The sequence below is a fragment of the Argiope bruennichi genome, chromosome 7 (genome assembly GCF_947563725.1).
Source record: "Argiope bruennichi chromosome 7, qqArgBrue1.1, whole genome shotgun sequence".
NCBI classification, from domain to species: domain Eukaryota; kingdom Metazoa; phylum Arthropoda; class Arachnida; order Araneae; family Araneidae; genus Argiope; species Argiope bruennichi.
The window spans coordinates 39,596,376-39,616,822 of NC_079157.1; the positions used below are offsets into that span (position 1 = coordinate 39,596,376).

General features: G+C 30.7%; 1 protein-coding gene across 1 annotated transcript in view; it reads right to left on the reverse strand.

Annotated features, from left to right (window-relative positions):
- Positions 1-1,150: 1,150 nt before the first annotated feature.
- LOC129975756 (glutamate receptor ionotropic, NMDA 2B-like) overlaps positions 1,151-20,447 on the reverse strand; it is a 145,619-nt gene continuing 126,322 nt past the window's right edge. Inside the window, exons 14-16 of the mRNA XM_056088951.1 lie at positions 15,360-15,595; positions 14,479-14,678; positions 1,151-2,456 (exon numbers count right to left, since the gene is read on the reverse strand). Coding sequence (XP_055944926.1) covers positions 2,288-2,456; positions 14,479-14,678; positions 15,360-15,595 — 605 coding nt within the window. The 3' untranslated portion in view covers positions 1,151-2,287. The remainder of the gene's footprint in view (positions 2,457-14,478; positions 14,679-15,359; positions 15,596-20,447) is intronic.

The window sequence follows — 20,447 nt, forward strand, 5'->3', positions numbered from 1 at the left end:
TAGGACTTGCTCTCGTAAATTATAAATTATTCATCGGATTATATGATTAAAATAAACGCTCTGTATATGCAAATGACTAAACATTTCCTGATGATTTGCTCTTATACACAGGTTGTTCGTTAAAGACATTGTAAGCCCTTAAAATTAAACAGGACGCATCGTATACCCAAGAAAGTAGAATGTACCAAGTGAAGTGACTATTCCAAATTTATTGAGCCATATTAAATCTCAAATAAGTGGCAAATGGTGGCAAAATAAGAAAGTTTCCAAATTCACTAAAAAAATAAAGGTGATTGGCAAAAAATCCAATTAGAGAAATGAAAACTATACCATAATAAAAATAAAGGAAAATGTTTCATGGATTTACTATAAAATTCGAGGAGATATTTGCTATTAAAATCAGGAATTTTCCATTACATGGAAAAGGGATTGTCCTACATTGAAAAGTGCATTCTTTGTAATTTTTAGGCAGCTTCCTCGAATTAAGTAACCAAGAAAGTAAACAAAATTAATTTAAAATAAACCTAGAAGCGCACTTAGGTTGGGTACAGTGAAATATATTTTTCAATTTATAATTCAATACAGTCATTTTACTACAGGTGACTCTACTTCCGAGGCTATATAAGATGGCGTTTTGTATTAAAAGGGCTTAAAAATCTTTACCGGTCACCCTTATATATATATATATATATATATATATATATATATATATATATATATATATATATATATATATATATATATATATATATATATATATATATATATATATATATATTCTAGATTGTGATAAAAATATTTTAGACATTTGTTTTACTTTATTTTCTAGATGATCATGCTTTCAGAAATATATGCATTTCATACAGAATTTAATCATTATATTTTAAGTTAAGTAATTAATACTTAAAATGATACAAAATCAACAAACCAAGGAATTCTTCAAGTCACCTGAATATACTTAAATACTGTGGTAAGGAAGACCAGTTTAGAATCCTAAAAATTGTATTGATTGAAGTAAAATTTAATTGATCAGTTGATAAGTTACAAACTGATTTTCTTTTTATTATTACTTAGACTAACTAAATATCCAAAAATGGAAAATCATATGCTTATTTTAATTAATAAATGTAAAATTTAATCAGTTTTATAATTATTCTGTCAATTATTAATGGTATAATAATAACGTGTGTATATAAAACATATAATATAGTTCGTTATCAGGAATGTGCTGGTGCTCTGAGCTCTTTCTTTTTTTCACTACATACCATCACTACACGAAACACGACTAGATATTCGGTGGTAAAATGGGAAAAAAGCACACCCATGCCATAACAAGTTTTGTATTGATTAAGTTTCAAAGAAACTTCATCTTTTTTAACAATAAAGGCTCAACAATAAAATACTAAGACATAGTGTGTAACAAGTAAGTCTTATGCTAAGTATTGTACCAAGTATCAGGAATTTCAAAGCTGATAACACCATCTTCATGTTCCTTGAATTATTTTTTTCTTGTCACAATGTATCACTTTCAAGCTTGCTGTTTAATTTGTGGAAGTGAATGTGGCAAAAATGAGTCCAGTTTTTATTTTTCACTTTCCAGATCCTAGTGCTAATTGTTCGTTTACGTGGAATACTTGGAGGTAAAGAGAATATGAAGAGAACATATGTATGGGGAAATGTATGTAACAAGTACCATAAATGAATGATTGATGATGGAAAAATTTGCCACTTAGATTTTTTTTTAATTATTTCGTCATATTTTATTCAGAGTATTTAAAGATCCTTTGAATTACTCATTTTTTTCTGGATAATAATATTTATGTTCATTCAAATGATTTTTATAGCAGAACTTTAATGAAAGCACTGTATTTCAGAACTGGAAAAAATGTTTTAGATCATCGTCTGGCATTGTTGTAGCATTTAAGAAAATATTTCATATATTCTTAAACATAAATGATGTATTTGAATCCTTCTGAATGTATTATTTCCTTTCATCTCCTAAAGAGATGAAAAGTCATCTACACAAGTAACAATCCAGAAGCTAACGCCCTCTACAGAGATTCATTTCCATGAAATAGTATATTCTACCAACACTTACGATTTTTTTTTTTATCTTCTACTGATTTTCGAAATGTTACTTTGATGTCAGACGCTTATTATTCATTTTGAGATATGAATGCTCTTGAACACATCACAATTCGTTCCATTTTTATTTTAGATTTATTTTCTAATCAACTATGAATAATTGTATCAAAAGTCAAGTACTGTGATGAAAATATTGTTGTTATCATAACACGGTCTCTATTTCTGCAACTTGCGATGGTGTTGTACTTGTTTTGATGAAATGAGGACCATATGAATGCAGAGGATTCGTCTTATAACCTGGCTCGCTTTCATTCGTTATGACCATATTGTGTGTCATGTCTCTAGTTTTCAGCGGTTCGGTACTCTTCAGCCTGTAAAGAAATGTATAATTAATAAAGGAATATAATTATTACTAAAACTGGAAATCTGATGCTTTCACTACCATGATTTATGCTAAATAATATTGAGCATAAGGCTGTTGGTAAATTATTTTGCATGCTTTTTTGTATTATCATATTAATGAAAATATCATGGAACATTTTAATCCTTTTTAGGGCATAATTCCGGGACATTGAAAAATATTTTTTTAGAGTTATATCATGACAAACGGATGATATAAATATTAAAACATCAAAAGTTCGTTCATTTGCCATTTAATTTTGCGAAATAGAGATTGTATGCATACTTTACCAGAGGTCTCCCAGGGGAAATGAAAGCGAAAAGCATACTTACCAGTGAAGTTTAAGGACAAAAATATCATCGAATGAACATTGATAGGCATATTCACCACTCTATTGTAAGTAATATAAAACAACGTTATTTTTTAATTAGAAATCATAAAATTCAAATTCAGTAATATCGTATATTAAAGTTTTTTCATTTTGCATTAATTAGGATGGCTGGGAGGGTCGCTACATTGCATAGAAATTTAACTGTTGCAAATTTGATGCAATTTTATTAATACTATCTTAACCATGTTTTAATTTATAAAATAAACTAAAATGTAGTAAATCAAAATATTCAAATCATCAAAACATCAATATTTAAGTCAAAATCTGCATAAAATTATTAACAGGAAGTTTCCGAATTTTAAGAAATTCCAACTGCATCAACAATTTTTCTTCATATTTAAAAAAGAATGCTGAATTTAAATTAAATAAATTCAAAAACAAATATTGATAATTAAATATAAGAATAACTTTGACCTAAGGAATACAAAACAGTGGTTTTCATGTCTAAAAACTATTTCAGGAATAAAAATTTAATAAAAAAACGCTGGAACTTAAATCCGTTACGAAACCCCTTACATCGTGATCGGCAAATGATAAGCATATTTACCATTTTTAAATTTAAATGATATTTAATGATATAATTAATATATTTCAGAGCTATTAAGGTAGCCCAATCGAATTTTAAGCATCTGATTATCTTATTTATCATTAAAAAAAACTTTTTTAACCCCTCATAAAAAATCTTTCGTAGGTTGTAAGGATTTTACTAGGGAACTGGAAAGGATTAAAGCAGATTTCAACTGAAAAACAACCATTGTAAAAATAATTTTTAAAAAGTAATTATATTCGAGATATAGCGCTGAATAGTGAAGACAGCTACCAGTTAATCTTGGTTTCAACAATACCTTGTAATAAAAGTGGTTGACATGGATTTGCTGTCGGTTTGCTTGTGCTTCATTTTTCACTGAGCGAAGACATCACGACCCAACTTCGTAATCAGTCAATAGTACATGCCTCAGGTTAAAGCGGATGAATTTTGGCTTATCTGCATCTCTGTGCTTAATTCATTAAGCGTAAGCAAATGCATCATATAATTCTACCTGAATTCTGCCCAGGAAAATAATTTGATATATTAATTTTCCTAAATTTAGAATTATGCATAGTTTCTTAAATTTTATTTTTAACTCAGACATAAGCTGTAAATTGGAAATCCCAAGACCTTAAATGCACGCATTGAAAATTAATTTAATTTAAATTTTTGTAAGTTTCAAATACTTAATTCTATTGCTGGATTTTTATAATATGAAACATGATGCGTTTCATGTTCGAATAATTCATTTTCCTTCATTCAGTTGTGAAAACATGACAAGTAAAATGAGTTAATAAATAATTTTAATAAAGTAATAAACGATTATTACAGAATCAAATGGTTTGATCTAATTAGTCTTATCATTCTTTTAAAATATCTGAAACGTGATAAAATTATTTCTTTCTTTTTCCATGCAAATCAGACGCAGACACTCAAGAATTTCACTTTGCATCTTTTATAAAAAATTGTTTCAGATGAATTTGTTTTATATTTTCCGTCGACATTGCAATTATCTAATATAGAATGGTATTCAGTGTCAAAATTTAATCAGGATATACAAGAAGTATTATGTTTGAAATTATGTTTATTTATTTAAGGAAAAAAATTATATATTTAAAAAAATCCGAAATGTTATTTCAAATTTATACCTACAAAAGACAACACAGCTATGGATTTGAAGCAAATAATTTGAAATATACAAATTTAATAATCAGACCCATTCAAAATATGTTTCATTTCAATTTTTTTTATATATTACTTTAGTAGTACGGTCTATAAATTCATCTAATTATGTCTACAAATTAAAAATAAATGTAATTAAATCATATAATCATGCATGATAAAATCTCCTTGCAGGCGGAATATGACCCGCAGAAACGTAAATAATTCTTATCTCTAATGTCACAAGATATTATACGATATTATTCTCCAAGATATTATTAAGAATGTGTAACGATGTATAATATTGTGAAGAATTTGTAAGAATATTTCATAGATGGTGATAAATATAATCGAATTACAGATAAAAAGTTAAAGTTTGGTTACTTCTTTAAAATTAAATACACACAATTTTTAGCTTAGTCTGTAAATATGGTGATATGTTCAGAAATGAAAGAAAACCTCTTATACTTCTCTTATACCGAGAAGTATAAGAGATTTGGACTCAAAGTTCTGTTTGAGAAATTTTCCTCTTAATTTCTATTCTGCATTGAATTTGGAGTCAAATCCATCTTAATATATATAGTATGGATATTATTCTATCTTTGCAAGTGTAATAACAGAACAAAGCAAGAAGAATAACATTTAGTTCACGAGCATTATTATTCTATCCGTGCAAGTTTTGGCAGAACGAAAAAATCAACTTTTGATTTTTAATTTGTAATAGCGCGAAAAATTTACCTTTTGGCGTATATAAAATAAAATAAAAATACGAAAAATATTAGAGTACTACTTAAAGTGCCGCAAAAACACTAAAGTTTCATAAAATTGATATTTTTGCGACATCTTAAAGTATTTTTTAAGAAATAATCAACTTTTTTAAAATTTATAATAGATCCGAAAATTTGCTTTTGGTATATATAGATAAGATAAATTACAAATATGAAAAGTATTAGAGTATGTTTAGAGATACCACAAAGACATTAAAATCTGGTAAAAATACAATTTTGGAGCTTTTTCAAGGCTTTTTGCGTGTCTTGATTATGAAATAAAATAGTTTTAAATAGACGTTATAATTTGAATAGAAATATAAAAACAGTTTTATTTTTGTATTATCATGGCATCAAGGACACTGGAACTTCACCGGAACATATGTTATTGAGGGGAGGCCGGGATTTTTCTGAGAGTGGTGACAAGCTGGTGTCAGGTCAGAAACCTTGCCAAAGTTCATTTAAGGTGGCGTTTCCGCTCTTTGTTTTGTATAATTGATTTATGCATCTGATTTGTTAGTTTGTGCTTATTTGTGAATAAAAATGACGAATTCATGAAGACAAGAACAATATCGGAATGTCCTATTTTTCAGGAAATTTAGTAATTTGCTTGAAGTTGAACTGCCTACTTACGGATCTGTTATGAAGTGCTAGTGCTATATTAGACATAATCTCAAAATTGTTTAAGAAAAGGATCCTTCTGTAAGTGAAATTTGTAACACTATGAGAGAGTCTCTGGAAGCATGTTTTTACAATGGGTTGTGGTGGTGAGGTGCAGCAACGTCATTTTCAATCCATGACTTCATGTCGATGTAATCCTTTGCATCGAAGTTTATCTTTGGAACTTTAATTTTCCTGACTCCTTGCTTTTAAAATACATGATAAACTAAGTTATCTTTGAATTGTACGTTTATCCTTATTATGGACAAAAGGATATTTTCTGGAACAGCGATGTACCGATTTCTTTGTATAATCAGGTATATAACATTCTTTAGATCGTCATAGCGATATATTGAATATGAGATAAGGTTAAACAGTTGTTTAAAACCATAAGTATATGATTGTTTAATCGTGATATTAAACCCCATACACTTTCAAAATGTACTCAGCCAGGATCTTAAAATATATTTGCAGGATTTGGTTGGTTTGTCTCTTTTTGTAAAGAACACAGTTTTACATTAGCACTGTCATTGTCGCCAGTAAAAGTTTCCGCCATACTAGAATTTTTTATCCGTTCTTGATTAAAATTAACTAATCTCTGTAGTTCTTTACTTTATCTTGTTTATTTCTTCCTCAAAGTGCTTGTGGCAATTTTATCAGTATTACTTATAACCATTTTGTTGTTACCGTCGATAGTTTAGAAACTCTTGTTCCATAACTGGTACATTTTTCATTTATACAAGTACAAATATTAATATTTATACACTTGTGGTAGCAAAATAGGTTATCAATATAACTATGACCATTTAAATAATACTGATATTATATTTAACTAGTAATATTATATTTATATACAAGACATTTGAAGCTGAGCTAACAATGTAGTTGACCTGGTTATCAACTTTTCCCGACTTCCTTGTCACACGCAAGCAGTGGAAAGAAACAAGAGACTTAATCGGTTCAAAATGTGTCTGATTTAAAAGCAAGAGAAGGATAAATAAGAGCAAAAATTAATTGATTCACCTGTGAATATACCAAAAGTTCATAGAAAATAAAAGATAGTTTAATGCGGAAATGAATAGAAATGCGGAATTTTGTAGCTGTAACATTTGTAATCATTAAATATACAGAAGAAAGAAACACAAAATTTGACTTTAATAATATTTTATTTCCATTATTGTATTTTGTAATGAATAAATTTTTCTGATTGTAATGCTTATATAGTATTTAAAACCATCTTTTGTAACATTATGCGTACGAAAAATTCATAAAAAATTCTATTAAAGTTTATGATTTTTCAACTTTTTTACAAATTTTAAACTCTTTGCGGCACCTCAAGATATTGTAGCATTGTAACCAAATTGGTCTTTTCTAAACCTAAAATGCAACTTTTCCTCACTATTACCAAACTAAAATCTAACCATTTTTTTAAAGACCCATTTTAAAATTCCTCAATGTTTTAAATTTTTTTGACAAACTTTAAACTCTTTGCGGCATTTCAGGATGTTGTTGTATTGCACTAAATTTTTAAAAATTCCTTTTTAACCGAAAAAACAACTTTTCTCCACTATTACCAAACTACATTAAAAAAAATTGCCAATTTAGTTCCACACTAGTGCATGTGTAATCATAAAATAGCGAATGATGAATAAAATTTAGTTCAAGGAGACATTGCAATGAAAATTAATTACAAGAAATGCTTTTTTAAAAAAAATTCGATAGAATATAAAAAAACAAGCATAACTAGATGAATCAATTACCAATTGCAGTTACGTTAAATTATTGTGAAGATTTTGGCATTTGCGATAACGGATGACTAGGTTTCCGGTCCTGTCTTCAAAGAATGTTGCTACCAGTAATTTATGGCTGCTCGTAACCTTCATTTAGCTCTATCATCATGGTAAAACCGTAAAACACCCATTCAACGAAAAAGAGCTCTTCCTAATCACCTGGATATCACAGCCAATTTATTTTCAGTGTCATTAAATTATTTGAATACCCGTAACTCGTACTTTGTTTGGAAAAGATCCTCTCCCAGATAGGTTTAGAAGACAGATGAGATGACAGTCAATGGATATCCGATCATACATGCGCTGAATAAAAATATTTTTAATAGCTAAACGGGAACTAATTATATTATATATATATATATCAGTCTAGATCAGTCAAAATGGAGAATGTGATTTTTTTCTTTCTTATTTTTGAGGTAGAAACACAGAATTTCCTATATTCTTATGTACCTGAACTAAAACATTCTGAGGAATTAGAGAGTTAAAGTTTCTCATTAGTTTAGGAGACCTTTAAGCTTTCTTTAAAAAAAGGTATGAAGGAGGAATGGCTAAACTTTTATCTTCTAAGAAGCAATTTCAACAGGATGGTCGACCACCTCGTTGACTAAGATTCCAGTATCCTCCTTTTCTTTCAAACCACATTATCAACTTGTTGAGCAAGACTCCCAGTAGAGGCTAATTTTCTCCCTCTCATCTGTCATCCTGGAAACGACTTACAAGCGAGAGTTGGTAATTCAATTTAAAATTGGCTAGGAGTTAAAGGTTTCATAAGAACGTCAAGGCTCATCTTACTGCATTAGTTTCAATGTTTTTCGAAGTAGGATATCAGAAATAAGGCCTTCTGATATGATAAATGCCTGCATCTTTGCGAGATTATGCTATAAAGAAACTTTTATTATACATAACTTTTTTGTAAATTCATTTTGTTTTTTCTTCTCTTGTGTTTTAATGCGTTTATTGCCATCAGAATTTGGAAATAAACATATACATTACCTTAGCAGTCATTCCAAGGTCAAAAGCATCTCAAAAGAAATGAAACCAGCTAGAAAATGTGCTGTATGTAGCTTAGTTATGCTCTGTTTTTTCCAAACAGATGTACTTTCCCATAAAATTATTTTGTAACACACAAATTTTAATATCTCGGATCCCAAATTTGTCTTTTATTTTGATATAAATGATTTATCCTCATAAAGAGGGAAGCCCAGATATATGCAATGGAGTTGATCCTACATGAGGTATTATACCGTTTAGATTAATTAAATGGTATTAGCATGTCATTATCACATTTGTAAAAAGAGGGACGATTTTCGTAGCTTTCAATAGAATTAGACGACGAACATGATAACTAACAAAGTAACTACTTTTTTAAATGTCCATATGGTGTCAGTAAAAGGATCGATTTTTCGAGCTCTTTAACTCGCTTCATCTGCGGGACAGCCATTACTTTTGGAATGCGAACTTTATTGGAATAACGTTAAATAAATGCATAATCCATATATGATAATTAATGATTTAAAATGATTTTTTAAATAAATATTTTTTTACTAAATGAAATGAACCGCTAAAGCGAATGCAGAAATCCTAAAAATTATAGGTTGCGACTCATGTAAGCAACATCGTAAAGTTATAAAATTCAATTTACTTGTGAATAGTGAGAAAAATTTCTTGTGTGAGACAGGTTGCAATTTGTTCTGAATACTGGATTTAGAATCAATATTTTATGTTTGTTTATTTAGTTTGCTTCTTTTGCGTACATGAAGAAGACAAAAATTGTTTTTCTTAGTTTCACATATAAGAGAATTTAAAATAACAAATATTTTACAATAGTTGTTACTCTTTATGCACTTGACTTCTTTCATGTTTATAAAGATAGAATCTGGGAATCTGATGAGATAGTATTTTAATGTTTTTATCCTAATTTAATAATTTTACATCTTAACATCTATTTTAATATCTTTCTTCTCTTTATTTTAATAATTTTCATATATATCATAATTTCTTATATGATCAATCAATTTTATTAAAAATACAACTCGTATATCATTTGCATAATTAATTTAAAAATCACTTCAATCCTAATATTTTCAAAAATTAACTTAAAACTGATTTAAAAATAACACAATCTAAAATAGTTTTATTTTTATATACACTAAAGAGTAGTTTTAAAAATTATATCATGCATTAATACTACATTTTCTTATGCAATTCTTATTCTATACGGGTTTTCTTTTCCTTTTTTTGCTCTGTTCGAAATAATAAAAACAATTCATATTTAGGAGTGGAATTTCTAGGTTAGAAGTGGTAGCAAATTTGGGAGACCCGATCTCTTATTCATCTGAAAAAATGTTAATAAACCTTCGAAATAATGAGCAAAAGACAAATTAAATTCATAATAAAAACCTTACCATGTATCATTTCCTCATTCTTATTGGAAAACGCTGAAAAAAGTATATAATTTAATGAATTTCTTGTAATACCACGAACATTTGAGAAAATCGTTTGATCTTGAAAACCTTCACATCTGTTACTTTTCAAATCCATCATTAAGTGATGCTACCTTACGAAAATGGGAATTAAAAAATTATAATAATGTATTTTCACTGAAATTTCTTTTAATCGTTTTTTAATCAAAAATACACAATTATAAAATATTCCAGTAATGTGATAGTAAATTCAGCGCATCAAAAATAAGAGATTTTTTTTTTTTTACTAATATGAGACTGTCAAATGAAATAAAAGCGTTTAAGAAAATACAGGAACAGGTTGTTACTAAATAATTGCTGAAAATTATCCATAATTTTAGGCAAAATTTATAACTCCAGACACAAACATATATTTCTGAATATTTCGTTATATGAACATATTTTTGAAATCGAATATATTCGCTAATAAAATTGATTCACGTACCTTTAATAATAAACTTCATTATGAATTAATTATTACTCTGATTTCCATATGAGGTAGGAGATTCAAGAAATGTGATAGGGGGCTTTTGCACAATTAAGTATTGCATAATCGAATTAGAGTAATTTTGATTCCCAGTCATTCTGTGAAAAGTTACACTTATGATTGTATCTTCACAAATTTAAATATGGCGCCGTCTATTAAAAAATTTCAAATTAAAATTGAATTGCATATATTCAATTTTTGTTTGTGGATTATGTTCTATTTTTATAACTTACTTTTAGGTAATACATGATATTATCGTTTGAGTGAACTTTCTACTTTCATTCTGATTAAACAGTGGAAGTGGCCCCCACCCCGGAAACTCTCTCGCATGTTTTGAAATAGATGCGTTTCCCACTTCCTCCCGTTTCTTAAAATTATATAGCACTAACGAAGCTGTGAACGCCACGAGTGCACAATTATTTTAGAACTCATACATGAATGCTTAATTCTACTTAATATTGAGAATAAAACTGAGCATATACAGGGTGGTTATAATTAAAGTTCCACTTTGAAATGGTCATAAAAGTAATACTACTGGACCAGATGTTATCAAATTTGGTAAAAATTTAAAGAAGGACATGGAAATTTCTTTTCCGACAAAAAAAAAAAAAATCCAAAACTCATTACAGTTGAGTGGGGAAAGGCGCTGTATGCAATATTGTTAAACAAGATAAGATATGATACACCGACATTCATTGATATGCTAAGAGCTACTGCTGAGAATGCTTGATTAGTTGTTCGGTGTTTTTTGGCGCAAGAGCCATATTTGGATATGCTGCGCCAAGCATAACCAAATATGCCAAATATGAGAATCTATTAATGCGATATGACTTGTTTTCAGAAAATGGTGGAAGCTACATTGAAATATGCTTTGTAGAATGTTTCAGATAATTAAAATAATAAACTCAAAAAAAAAATCAAAAATCAAAAACTCAATTTAAACCGATATATTCGTCTCTTAGTTTGTTTGGCAATATTGCATACAACGCCACTGGTGAGTTTTTGGACTTTTTTTGACGGAAAAGAAATTCCCATAACCTTTTTTAAACTATTAATAATTCTGATAACATTTGGCCAGTAGTTTTTCTTTTATGGCCATTTCAAAGTGGAACTTTAATTATAACCACCTTGTAAAAACCCCACGTCTTTATTTTTGTCAACTGAAATTAAAGTATGATACAGAACAGAAGCTGTAATAAAAAGTTAGAATTCTAAACTCCATCTATCAAAGTTGTTGCTCATTTCAATCAACATCTTTAAAATTAGCCGAAAGTGCATATTGACAGTTGATAAATCCCTTGACGGATCTGGTTCAAAATTTGATACAGATCTGATACTTAGATGCTAAAAATATGTTTAAATATTGTCTAACCATCTCTTCATGTTTTGTAGCTGTCGTATTCACTTGCATTCGGATGTCCAGACAGACAGAGTTTCCTGTGAATTTATTTTATCTAAATTTGGCAGATCTGTGCAAATTCGAAATGTAGTTAGCATACCGCATTTTAATTCTGTTTACCTTAAAGTATTTCTGAGTAATGTGTGGGAAAGATATAATTTTTTTAAAAATGTGTTTTTCGTGCATAGAAATGTCCGCAACGTGATGATTCATCAAATTACAGAGCTCGAAATTTTTTCACAATTGTAATGTTTTATATTTGAATATGGGAAATAAAAGTCAGTATATTTTTTTTTCTCTTTATAAGAATTTGCATCCATTTAGCATATTACAAGAACTTAGGAAAAAGATAATTAACTCTCGAAAGTTAACCCAAAGATTCTCAAAGCCAGCGTGATTTCCTGATTTTTTCCCGAGTTGATGCAATCAATACGCAGCTTTTTTTAAATAGTTTAATGGGGAAAAATGAATAGGCATTTTAGACGTCTTGCTTCCAAATGGTTGATTTAACATATATATATCCCCCCGGGGGGCACCTCGAAATGAGGATGAGATGCTTCCGGCATGGTGGTTGGATCTCGCCACCCTGGAGGGTACAATAATAGGTGGGGGATCTGACTCCTCCCATCGATGACGGGGCGTACTTCCTTCGGGGAGGGTTGTACAGTGGCCGGTGACCGCCCTTAGGACTCAACCACAATTCCCGCCAATGTTGCTATTGCGGCGGTCCGGTCATTCAGTTTTATGGTTTAAATCCGTGTGCCTTCGTGGTGGGTCGGAGAGTGAGATAACTGACTTAACATATACATACAGATTAGAAATTTCGGGCAGAAGGAAGCTCATAAAGTTTTCTTTATTTAAGTTTTTTTTCCCTTGTCTGCCTGCGAATGCACAAGTCAACAGATGATCAACCCATGACAGATATGGTTCAAATTTTTACACACATTTAGTTGTCTATGAGTCTCATTTCGTCTACATACTCATTTTCTTTTTAATGATTTGTACTCGCAGACAGGTACATTTCTTCAGTTGTATTTTGAAGAAGTTTGATCTACCTCAACTGATTCCTTTATGGATCCAAACTCATTGTATTTTTGAGTTACTGTATTCGAAGATAAAGAGAGAGAGAGAGAGATTATTCTGAAAAAATGTATTTTTAGAACTCTGAAAGGTTTCGAAAGTAGAATTATATTACAATCTAAGTAAATTTTTTTAACGAAATTCTATGAGACAGTTAAATTATAGTTACATCTCGTACCAAATTAATAGTGTAAGGATGTTGATTCAGATACATTTAAATAATGTTATTCAATCAGCATTACACCGGTATTATAGGGTTGAACACTCAAGAACCAATGCAACCTCATAACCGTGGTTAAAATATCACGCTACTTTATCTTAGTTTAATTTTTAAAGATAATAACACTGTTACTCGTAACATTTATAGTCTCCATTATAGCCCGATGCTAATCCATAAAACTTTAAAATATAAGAGTAATTTAGAAGTTTACTTATCGAGAATGCATTAGAAATTCAAGTTATCATCACAAGTTATCATTGATGAATGGGGTGGATGTAGCTTCAATGCAGGTGTAAATAGTTATTCGAAAGAATTACTAATGTCAGAAGGCACTCACCACTCACCAACATTTGATTAAATTGTTGATTCATGTGAGTTCTCAATTACAAAAACAATGTTTCAGGCAATGCAGACAAATCTAATTGAATTTTAAATAAATTGGCAAATATTTGACACTAACTAAGCAGAAGATTGATTTCCTTTTGTGTAAAAATAAAACTATTATGTAAGAAATAATGCTTAATCATCTTTTTTTTTGCAGAAGGAATCATCTTTTAATTATATTCATATTATCATTTTGATTGGTTTTTCTGATAATGCCAAATTTGATTGGTCCCATTTAGTTAGAAGGGTGTCACGGAACAAAAATGTTAATTTATCATTCCTACTTATATTCCATTCTTGTAGGAGAAATTCTAGTATATGGTAAATACAGTTAACAATTTGTACTAAAAGTGAATGCATTGCGGTCCATTCGCGCAATTATTTGGTATATTAATCCTTTGAAGTGGATTTATTTCAGCAGATAGAGCACTAAGACGTTTTTTGTATTAAATATTTAAACTTTATAAAATTGTAAGTCCAAATTGAAAGTTTGTCCTAATGTTTCCTCTGAAAACTCATGGATCATCTTAAAAATATTTAGTTAAGAAGAGAAAAAGAAATTGAAATTAAATTTTACTTTCTGATCTTGATATAAATGTTTCCTTGCCAAATTACAAGAAATAATAATAAAAAAAAATTGACAAAACATGCGATAGATCTTACTCTTTATTCTCTGGAATAACTTTGACTCCCATCATGCTATTCATTGCCTGAAGTTCCCGTATTTTCAGTTGTGCCATGTGAAGATCATGTTGAGTTTTACGCAATGTCGTATCACAAACTGGATTCTTACATTTATGATGCGTTATGATATCTGTAGCTTCCTGCACGGCACCACGAAAACTCAAGGATTTTCCCATGCTCTGAAAAAAAATATAATTTGCTTCAAAATAAAATATTGAATCCTCATTTGTGTATAAATATCTCAAAGAGTGGATTAATCATGCAGAAAATAGAGAAGAACATTAAGTTTAGTTATAAAAAAAAAAACTTTGACACATTTAGACATGCTTTTTTTAAATATTCGAAATAAAATTTAAAAAAAAAAAAAACTAAATACTTAGTTATGCCTTCGAGGCATATACATATCTAAAATACATTCCACAAATAAAGTTTTGTTACTTTAATTATGCTGATTTTTCCATCTCCAGCATATAGTTATTTAACTGCAACTTAAGGTGCTATTTCTTTTCTTTTCTTTTTTTTTACTTTCCACTGTTTAATTTTTTAAAAAAAATAGAGATTGGAATATTCATTAAATTGATAAATTAGGCTTATAAGTGACACAACCTATTGCCCATTTATGAACATCAAATGGAAATTCTGAAATTTAAAGGCTTAGGCAATTATAATCAACTAAACATTTCGAGAAAATGTTAATTGAGTACACCTTTAAACATTGCTTAAAGTTAATCGCCATCATTATAACGTCTCATATAAATTAATCCCAGTGGTTTAATTTAATTTCTTTATTCTTATGCAATTCAAGACTGAATGTTTCCATTCTGATTTCAGATTCCCAAGTATTCATTCTGAAAGCTTACCAAACTGATCAGTGTGATGCATCCTCCTTTGTCCGTCTTCTCCAGATGGTGTCGGATGTATTTGAAGTAAATGTGTTCTAGCAGAAGAACCAGGATTGTGAAGAGCACTCCGCATCCCAGGAGGAGGAAGGCGCTCATGAATTGGTTCACGTCGAGGGGTTTACTAACATTCCGCTTCTTGTGTTTGGGCTTGCAGGCGCCCTGAAGCCAGAAGCGCTGGAGCCTCTCGAGATCTCCTGCAGAATGAGATCACACGCAGTCAGAGAGGTGTGATTAGGAATCAGACGGCGAATTTAGAAATCTATGTCATAGGGAGAATAGATTTTAAAGCTGTTATTCTCCAGAGAGTGGTTGAGCGAGCTCGAAATAAGGTGTAGAATTGATTTCAGCCATTGCGGAACCTAGCAGTGGATTTGTGAATCGCATGTGGGTATATGCGTATTTTAACTGTGAAAAACTGATGCATGGCAAATGTCGATACTTTCTGGTGAATGTCAAAATTCTTATAACTTGTTATTGGCCTGAAATATCTTTTTAATATCATTATTTCCGATTGACACCGGTAAAAGACGATATTCTGTTTACACTCAGGATACATGTGGCCAAATTTCTTTATGTTAAGAAAAACAAGTTTTTTTTTTATTCAGGCTTTATTGTTAAAATACAGCGTGGTTATAATTGAACTTGAGAATTGTAGGATAAACAATATCCTACAACGCAAACGGGTGGACGGATTGCAGAGAAATTTGGTGTATAGACTATATACAAGATGTGCTCACGGAATTTCGAAGAAAAAATTAGTTCCAAAATGTTCTCTTTTTACGGAAAAATATTAAATTTAACACAATAAAAGACCAAAACGGAATACATAAACAATATTAACAATCCAGAACAAGAATTATGAGTAATAAAATGAAAAACAGAGAAACGTTGGAAACTCCATAACGCTTCAAGTGCGAAGCATCACAACTGATCATTACGATCTGCTATTGAACACACTGTTCATCGACTTGAAATTGCGCAGGTGAATGAAGGTGATCACTTGGAGCAACTTTCTCTATATCATTTTGGACACGATTAACAACTGCTCCTCTTGTGTAATTTCGTCCTAATCTGTTCTTGTTTCTGCAAACTTAACTTTTTTTTCCTCAAAAAGCGTACTGATATTTTTTCCTTACTTTTACTAAATGTGGTTCGATGGCAAGGTGATCAGAAACTTGTCAATAATAGTTAGTATTGTTTCTGTATTCCGTTTTTGTAAATTATTGTATTGCTACTGGCGATAGGCGAGGATCGAGCTCGCAACCTTTGGGTTCGTAGCCGCGTAACATAACCACAAGACAAAAGAAATTTCTCATGTCTCGTAGCTGTTATCTGGCTTATAAAGCGTCACCACATTACTCCCCCTCCAGTGCGTCGGAGGTGAGACGAACGATTTTTTTTGCCCTGTTTTTGCTGTTATTAGTGGTGATATATTGGCTGTTGCGCTTTATCCATCATTTTTTTTTCTTTTGTTGTTGTTGTTGGCTGATTATTTATCAGCTTCATTTTTTTTGGCTGATTATTTATCAGCTTCATTTTTATTTTTATTTATTGGCTGGTTATTTATCAGCTTCATTTTTTTTTTATTTATTGGCTGATTATTTATCAGCTTCATTTTTTTATTTATTGGCTAATTACTTATCAGTCTTTTTTTATTTTTTATTTATTTCTGGTAGAGGGCGCCACAACAGTTGTATGAAGGTTTGCGTATATCACGTCCGGGTCACCAATATTGCTACTGGCGATAGGGGAGGATCGAGCCCGCAACCTTTGGGTTCGTAGCCGCGTAACATAACCACAAGACAAAAGAAATTTCTCATGTCTCGTAGCTGTTATCTGGCTTATAAAGCGTCACCACAATTGTATTAAATTTAATGTTTGTCCGTAAAAGGCGCCCTCTAGTGGACGTTTTAAAACTAATTTTTTTTTTCAAAATTCCGTATATAGTCTATATATTCGTGTATATTCGTGTATATTCCGTATAAATTCGTGAATAGTCTATATACCAAAGTTCGTTGCAATCCGTTCATCCGTTTGTGCAGTAGGATGCTGTTTATATGGGAATTCTAATTATAACCACCCTGTATATTATGACATATAACGAAATAAGTGAAAACCTAAAGTAATAGCACATGTAAATAAACTGTCGGAACTCAAACCAACAGTATATTCATAATGAACAGATAAAATACATACTCAAACAGTATAAATTCTTATTTTTGTCACCAAGACTGGGTTTCGCTGGCTTCTTGACCGACAATCAGTGCTATTCGATAAGCACCTGTGATAGTTTGAATATTGACTAGTAAATCAAATATTCAGTCTTTTATGGACTGATTAGGCATTTGTCGATATTCGTTGGCTGAAAATGATATTTTTTAATAGACATATCTCTATTTACTAATTGGAATATTTGGAATTGGTATTCCCTCTCTCAGCCCTTCACAGTAATATTTTAATTCTGACTATTTCCTTGCTTTTCCATCAACTTACTTATACAGTTATACTTTAAGTGATGTTTCATTTTCTGACAAGGCTTATTTTCTAAAATTTAAATTCATTAAAATAGGACTAAATCTTAAATTATAATCTTTTCCCAAATCTTAAATTATGAAGCTTGCGTCTGTAAAATATTTGTTTAACCCTTAACTGGGGACGTGCGATCGGTGAGACCACTAGCGATAGATTTTCTGTCACCCCTATTCTATTTTTAGCTCAATTGAATGGATATACCCTGTAGCTTCCTGTTTTGAGACCTTCAATATACGTGCAATTTTTCAACCGGTTTCAGCGGATGCTTTTTTAAATAATACAGTTATTGCTTCAAGCTCGGTCTCTAAGACCGCACCTCCCTGTTAGTGTCCCAGTTATGAACAAGGCTTAGCAGATGGCGCTAAAACTTGGTCCCCGAAATATCATCCAATTTACTGATACTATTATGAAGCAGTGCTCCAGACACTTTTAAATGAAGCAGAAAGTGATTTGAGTGATAAGAATAACTGTACAGATGAGTTTTTCGATGAAAGTTCGCATTCAACTGATTCTAATATGCATGTTCAAACATAATTAATATTTCTAGTGATAGTGTATCTTGAAAAATATATAAAATATATTACTATACGAAGATATACAGGGTGTTTCATAAATGATGGGAGTAACTTTAAGGGGTGATAGTACACATCAAGACGAGTAATAGTAAATAGGAAACCAAGTGTCCCAAACGTCTTCCGATGGAGATAGGCGCCAACAAAGTTTAGGGCCCTAAATTTCAAATGATGATAAAAAACGGAAAAATGGATCGATTCATTTGCGGTTTTAGCTAAAATCATTCTTTAAATTAGTATTTTCTTAAAAAAAAATTTTAAAGACAAAGTTTAGAAAATGCCGATAGAGGACGCTCTAGACTTTGGAGTACCGAACAACTACTTTTTACCAGTATTTTTTTTTATTATTATTTTGTTAAATGTTTACTAAAGCTTAGACTTTAACTTAAATTTTGAGCACAAAATTGAAACCATCGGGAGCGGTTAAGTGGCGCAAATTTAACCGCGTTCAGGGGGTTAAATTTTAAACGCTTGTATCTAATGAGCAAAATAATAAATGATGAAGCAAACTTTAATAGGTGATAGTAAAACACCAAAACAAACAACATTCATCAAAGAAATCATAGTCGTAATTTTAACCCGAAAGTGATAGAGGGCGCTGAAAGAGATTTCGTTTTAAGAGACAAAAAGGAAAACAAAGAACATTTACATTATAAAAAAAGTTTAATTATAAATGATTACAATAGCTGTTCGAAACACTGACCATTAGAGACGATGTATGCGGTACAACGGCGAAGGGATTCAAGAACCCTCTGAAACACTCCAGGAGTATCGCGCACCTCCCCTGCAGCGACCGAAAGTCTGACGACGAGTTCTTCAGCAGATTCGATAAGAGTCTCATACATAAGACTCTTCAGGTGCCCCCACAAAAAGAAATCCAGGCATGAAAGATCGGGCGATCGCGCTGGCCAAGGAACAGGACTACTTCGCCTAATCCTTTGATTTGCAAAGGTTGCGTTTAGATAATTTCGCACTTCTGGCGCATAATGAGCTGGTGCTCCATCCTGCTGGAACCACATTCCTCCCGGATACGAAGGGGAACATCTGTCATCATTTCTTGCAGCAACTGTTGCAGAAAGGTAAGATATTTTTTTCTATCCAGGTGTTCTGGCAGAAGGTAAGGTCCAAGTAGATGGTCATTAGATACAAGCGTTTAAAATTTAACCCCCCCGAACGCGGTAAAATTTGCGCCACTTAACCGCTCCCGATGGTTTCAATTTTGCGCTCAAAATTTAAGTTAAAGTCTAAGCTTTAGTAAACATTTAACAAAATAATAATAATAAAAAAAATACTGGTAAAAAGTAGTTGTTCGGTACTCTAAAGTCTAGAGCGCTCTCTATCGGCATTTTTTAAACTTTGTCTTTAAAAATTTTTATTACGAAAATACTAATTTAAAAAATGATTTTAGCTAAAACCGCAAATGAATCGATCCATTCTTCCGTTTTTTATCATCATTTGAAATTTAGGGCCCTAAACTTTGATGGCGCCTATCTCCTTCGGAAGACGTTTGGGACACTTGGTTTCCTATTAACTATTACTCGTCTTGATGTGTACTATCACCCCTTAAAGTTACTCCCATCATTTATGAAACACCCTGTATATCTTCGTATAGTAATATATTTTATAAATTTTTCAAGATACACTATCACTAGAAATATTAATTATGTTTGAACATACATAGTAGAATCAGTATCTGATTCTAATATGCACATATTCAATCTGTATATGTGCAGAATTTATAGGTTGATTTATATACTAGTTCTTAACCTGTATGTTTAAAATGCCCCAGAAAACCGTACTATGAAAGTCACACAAGCCGATAAAAAAAGCGCCAATTTTACCCATTGCCAATTTTTATTTTTTTATTTTTCATATAATTGTTGAAATTTACATTATATTTTCTTCTCTATACCTTCATATACTGTAAAATTAAATATGATTT